The sequence below is a fragment of the Halichoerus grypus genome, chromosome 14, assembly GCF_964656455.1.
Source record: "Halichoerus grypus chromosome 14, mHalGry1.hap1.1, whole genome shotgun sequence".
NCBI lineage: Eukaryota > Metazoa > Chordata > Mammalia > Carnivora > Phocidae > Halichoerus > Halichoerus grypus.
This window is the reverse complement of record NC_135725.1, coordinates 61,573,854-61,579,853: the sequence shown is the minus strand read 5'-3', so window position 1 is coordinate 61,579,853 and position 6,000 is coordinate 61,573,854. Positions and strand designations below refer to the sequence as shown.

Here is a 6,000-nt window from a genome sequence, read left to right as displayed (position 1 = left end):
CTGAGCAGCTATTCTGTACCTGACACTATGGTAGGTCCTGGAGATACTGGGTTGAATCAGACAGTCCCAGCTCTCAAGGACCTGATACTCTAGGACGGATGGGAGGTAGGAATCACCTCTTGTGTAGCGAGTTAAGTGCCACAATACCAGCGCATATGAGGCTCAAAGACAGCCAGGGGAGGGAATCAGGGCAGGCTTCCTGGAAGAGGCAGGAAGAAGCAAGGCCCCCTGGACCATATTCAGGATCTGGGGAATGCAGAGTAGGGAAGATCTGCCCTTGCTGGCCCATGATTAACAGAAGATTTGGCTTCCAGTGGTGATAGTCATTTTCCCCAGGCCCTATACTAAGTGGAATCACTTGGGCCTTCCCACTCCTTACTGCTTCTAGAAAAGAAAATTCTTGTGAGTCTAAGATGTTTTCTAAATCTCTTTGCACACACATTTTATTGATCAAGGTTTCAGTATGATGGTTTTGCCTCAATCCCTTTATCTTTTGGTGGAGGGAGGTGGAAATTGAAGTTTCTTCAGAAGGAGGGTCAGTCATAACCAAAAGAGACTGCATTTCCTGGATCACTGAATCAAGACAGCTTGAGCCAAGAGGATTGGGCTAATTTCTGTGCTGCTGCATCCCTGTCCCAGACAGTTCCCCGCCTTGGCGTGCTCCTTGCCCCAGATGTTCTTCTATTGTGAATTTATGCCAACCATGTTCAAAGTGACCACATTAAGGGGTAAAGCCCTGGGGAGTCAGGAGAAAAATTAAAAAAGAAAGCCACACACATGTACTATTTACTCGATAATAAAGACAAATATGTTCACATCCTGTCATCTCAGGCATGAATAATTCCAGTAATGCTCCTAGCGAGGAGGCCCTGTCAGGAACACTGCCAAGTTTCTCCTTCCCCTTCCTGACTTCCATTCTTGCCTGCCTGTTCTTCAGGCTCTGGTTAGTGCTTTCAATTCTTTCTGTTCTTTGTTAATTACCCCTCTTTCAGCCAGGATCACGGTTGGTCTGGGAGAAGAGAGGTACAAAGCAGGAAGAGAGGTAGTCACAGGTTTTTCCAGAGACCGTGAGTGGGGAGAGGCAAGAACACATCCACCAGTCTATTCTCCTGGCCCCTTTTCCTTTTGTGCCCCCACCAAAATGACTCATGCTGGTGTGCTCTGGGCAAGCCCCACAGACCCTGTGACTGTGTGGGATGTACAGATCGGGACACGCACTCTTCCTTTCTCTAAAGGAGGAGTCTCATTTTAGCTTCGTTGAGGTATCAGGTAACAATTCAGACCCAATTTACATGAAACTTGCTAACAAAGGTCAGGACGCAGAAGAAGAGGGAGTTACTGGTCAAAGGAAATGCAACAAGTTGTTAAGAGTTACAAAATACCTGTACAGCATCTGAACTATGTATGGTCCATATCCTTCAAATTTGGAATGCTTTGCTCGGGAGAAGGTTCTAGGGGCTAATTATTCTCAAAAGGTTACCTTGGGGAAGAACTGTTACCTTATTCTCCAGAAATACTGCATAGCCTCAGAGGCCCGTAGAGCTATGTAAAGTCTAGAGGGTCATTAGGGGGTTGGCTTTCGAAGTTTGCTGCCCATGAGAGTTATAGTACCCTGACCAATGACGTCAGAATTTCTGGGGGTGGGGCCCAAGCATCAGTGTTAAACTCCCCAGGTGCTTCCAGTGTGCACTCAAGTTTGAGAACCTCTGAGCTGGACCCTCACTATTCAAAGTGTGGTTGGTGGAGCTGCGGCCCCACCAGGAGCTTGCTGGAGATGCACATTCTCAGGTCCCACCAAAGACTTACTGATTTTGAATCTGCATTTTAACAGATCACCGAGTGCATAAAAGTTTGAGAAGCAGTTACTTTCTTGAAGCATTGGCCAGTCTGGCAACAATGGGCCCAAATTCTGTCTTGGCAACTACCTGCAGGAGCTGGGTGGTAGCTGCCCCCTTTAAGAGGAGATTCGACACTCAGTTTGCCTGCATCTCACACCGAGTTAGGTTCATTACCTTCCATCACCTGGCTGGGCCCAGTCAGAATTTGAGTTGTTTTAAAATTTATTATAAAATAAAGTTTACCATTAATTACATGTAGTGCATTCACAATGTTGTGCAACTGTCACCACTGTCTAGTTCCAGAACATTTCATTACCCCCCAAAAGGAAACCTCATATTTATTAAGCAGTCACTCACTCCCCAGCCCCCTCTCCCCTCAGCACCTGGCAACCATTAATCTGGTTTTCTGTGGCTATGACTTTGCTTATTCTGGATGTTTCATAGAAAAGGAATGCATAATGTTTTCAAGGTTCATCCATGTTGCAGCATGTATTGGTACTCTTCCTTTTTTGGCTGAATAATATTCTTTTGTATGGGCATATCTCATTTCATGTATCCATTCATCATTTGATGGATATTTGGGTAGTTTTAACCTTCTGGTTACTGTGAGTAGTGCTGCTATGAACACTTGTGTGCAAGTTTTTGCTTGAATACCTGTTTTCAATTCTCTGGGCTATGTGGAATTGCTGGGGCAGAGTTTTAGAACCTGGCACACTGAGGTTTCACACCAGTGTTCAATGGGTAAAATTTGAGCAGCACAACCTAGTGGTTCTACTCTATTGAGTGTGTGTGTGTGTGTGTGTATATATATATATATATATATTTAAGCTGGAGAACATTATATAAAGCAGAATGGAACCGCTGACTCATGTGATAATTCTATGTGTAACTTTTTGAATAGCCAAACTGTTTTCCATAGCAGCATTTTATATTCCTACCGGTCATGTTTGAGGGCTCCAATTTCTCCACATTCTTGCCAACACTTGTTATTGTGTTATTTTTTTACCCCTTAATTCTAGTCATCCTAGTGGTGGTGAAGTGGTATCTCACTCTGCTTTTGACTTGTATTTCCCTAATGAGTAGTGATGAATATCTTTTCATGTGTTTGTTGGCCATTTGTATATAGTCTTTAGAAAAATGTCTATTTAAGTCCTTTGCTTGTTTAAAAACTAGGTTGCCTTTTTGTTATTGAGTCGTAAAATTTCTTTATGTATTCTGGATACTAGGCCCTTTCAGATACAGGATTTGCAAATATTTTCTACCATTCTGTAAGTTATCTTTTTCACTTTCTTGATGTTCTTTGATGTACAAAAGTTTTTAATTTTGATGAAGTCCAATTTATTTTTTTCTTTTGTTGTTTGTGCTTTTGGTGTTATATGGAATTTGAGATTTTGTCACCTGGGCAAGGTCAATGGATAGGAAGAGAAAGGGATCTGAGGGGAAAGGGAACAGGGATTTCTTGAGGTCTCCATCTCCAGTTCAACCAGAAGATCTGAGCATTTATCTGCTTTATATAATGTTCTCCAGCTTAAATATATATATAATCAATAGATTAGAACCACTAGGTTGTGCTGCTCAAATTTTAACCATGGAAAACAAGTGTGAAACCTCGGTGTGTCAGATTGTTCTGAAAACTAGTCCTAAGTGGTGTATGTAGTAATTAAAACATAATGTGTTTCCTGGTTTCAATTAAATTTCATTTGTAATAAAAAAGCATACATTTTTGGAAAAGCAAGCAATGTTTCTCGCAAAGTGCTCCATTTACCACACTTTTGGTAATTCAGGATTTGGCCCAAATCCAAACCCACTGTCTACCTGGTGGCATCTCACCCACACTGAAGGAATGAATATTCCATGGTAAATATAGCCAAGTTCATGCACACCAGCTTTGGTATCAGGTGCTGTATTTGCCTAATGTCACACAGCAGGTGAGAGTTTGAACCCAGGGGTTCCCATTTCAAATCTAAGGCTCTGTACCCTAGGCCATGCTTTCAAAGTAAAGTCAGATGAATCATCCATTGATCTTTTTTTGACAGACACTACTAGTGTTACTAGCTGCTATTATTTTTGGAAGCTTTCTATATGCCAGGCATTGTGCTGAAAACCTTTACAGCTAATTTTTCCAACAACCCAGGAAGCGGTTCCGTAATTATCCTCGTTTTACTACTGAAGAAACCGAACTGAGGTTACATAACTTGTTCCAGCAACCAGTGGTAAATGTCAGAGCTAGAACTACCCCAGAGCTGACTCCTAGGACCATATTCTGAACCACCAAGCAAGACTATTACCTTAAAGATGACCGGGTCCTGAAAATTGACTTCAGCCCCGCCCCTTCTAGATTACATTCTAGCAGGTATTCTCGGCCCCCAACGCCGGCGCAAGCTCCGCCCACCGCCCTCCCCTCCGCCCGGGGCTCCTGAAATTGCGCAGGCGCTCTCCTTCTCAGAGGCCGTACTGTGGAGTCGACGGGGTGGCGGGCACGTTTCGGCGCGCCAATGCGCATGCGCGGGGGTAGAGCCTCCGCCCTTTGGGGAGCTTGGAGATGGCGGCAGCCGGCGACGCTTCGCGGGAGCCGGCGGCCTCGGAACCGCCGGCGGAGCTGCCTGCCTCGGTGCGGGCGAGCATCGAGCGGAAGCGGCAGCGGGCGCTGATGCTGCGCCAGGCCCGGCTGGCGGCCCGGCCCTACCAGGCGACGGCGGCTGGGGCTACCGGAGGTTTGGGCCCTGGCGGCGCCTGCCGTTTCCCTCTGGCGGGCCGGGTGCCGCGTCCTAGGTGCAGCGTCGGCTGCCCGCGCGTGTGCCCTCCCGCAGTCCCGGGAGTCCGCTCTGCGGGCCGTTTCAAAGCGGGCTATGACCACCAGCGGTTCCGCGCTGGAGCTGGGGCTTTCCTCACTGCACCCGGGTGGCCCAGCTCTTCTCTTAGGCTTGGGGGATGCAGCCGCCCTCACCGTCGGGAGGTGCCAGCCAGTGTCGGTCGGCGCCCTAGCTTTCCCTTTCTGTTCCAGCTGCGCGTCCACCGGTCCCAGGGGCAGTCCCTGTATAAAGCTTTTAGACTTGTCACCCATTTCAGCAACCATCCTGCACCGCGCCCGAATTCATCCACTCAACAACAAAGGGCGATTGAGTGCATATTCCGGATCCCGCACAGAGCAAACAGACAGGAGCTACTGCCTTCGTGAGGCTCTCAAGAGTAGCACCTGTTGTGTTTCACGTCTTTCAAGTTCGCTAACTTGATTCTCACTGTTAACTTGTTAAATAATTAGGGCAGCGTTTGGTACTGGTGTTTTACTGCGGTGGTAATTGAGGACCAGAAAAGGAAAGGGATCTGCGCAGGTTCATACCAGCAAGTGCGCAAGCTAATCAGGGCTAGAATTGAGCTCATCTGATACTGGGTTCACGGCCTTTCCTTTTCACCAACTGCTTGTTCTGTGCCAGGCATTGTCTCACTTTTAGGAAGAAAGGCTGTTATTTTTGTCTGAATTTTATCTTTCCCCCTTTCTTAGGGCAGCCCTTGACTGCGTGTCTTTCATGTATGAACATTTCTGTCATTTAACTTTCCACTGTAGTCCAGTAATAATCTTCCCTAGGGTACTTAAAATAGTTTGGTTGACATGCAGGTCTTCGGGACTGCCTCTGTAACGTGAAGTACACATGTTCCTAAAGCTGTATCCCATACTGTGTGAGTAGTTGAGCACAGTTTGGAGCTGTGTCCTCTACTACCCCTTTTCATCAACCAGAAGAAAGGAAGAATGACAGGAAGCTGGGGCTGGCAGCATGTCTTGATATTCATACGGACACTGAATCCACAAATTACAGCCACTTTTAATGGTTCTGGTCTCATCCTTTCTGTTTTCTAGTTTTCTTATTCCTTTCTCAACTTGAGATGTTATAGAGTCAGGACAAAAGTTGTTCATTTGCGTTAATTCATATTCATGATTTCATAAAGGTTTGTAGATCTGTACTAAATGACTGTGGAACAGGGGTGCAAAAAAGCACATAGACCGGTATTAAACTTCTGATCATGGAAAGCAAGGTAGAATCCACTGTACTGTGACATGGGATGCACCTCGCTGTGCCTCAGGAGCTTGGTTTTGACCAGCTGGAGTAGTCAAGACCTTAACTTGAACAAGATACTGAACGATGCTCAATCATGCCAAGACAAA

The 6,000-nt window shown here is 46.0% G+C and overlaps 1 protein-coding gene and 1 long non-coding RNA gene across 9 annotated transcripts in view; one reads left to right on the top strand and one right to left on the bottom strand.

Annotated features, from left to right (window-relative positions):
* Positions 1 to 414: 414 nt before the first annotated feature.
* On the bottom strand, positions 415 to 4,318 carry LOC118536149 (uncharacterized). The gene is made up of 2 exons (XR_004917524.2): positions 4,075 to 4,318; positions 415 to 736 (listed from the first exon to the last, which is right to left on the bottom strand). It is a non-coding gene; the product is annotated as an uncharacterized LOC118536149 (long non-coding RNA).
* Positions 4,319 to 4,327: 9 nt separating this feature from the next.
* Positions 4,328 to 6,000, top strand: part of XPA (XPA, DNA damage recognition and repair factor) — a 34,176-nt gene continuing 32,503 nt past the window's right edge. For 7 of the 8 annotated variants that reach the window (XR_013443765.1, XR_013443764.1, XR_013443763.1 and 4 more), the window contains exon 1: positions 4,331 to 4,552. Coding sequence is in view for 4 of the 8 variants with exons in the window: in XM_036092837.2 (XP_035948730.1) it covers positions 4,381 to 4,552 (172 nt within the window). In the remaining 4 variants the exon portion in view is untranslated. Of the gene's footprint in view, positions 4,553 to 6,000 lie in introns of all 8 variants that reach the window. The other variant, XR_013443766.1, reaches the window with a different exon arrangement.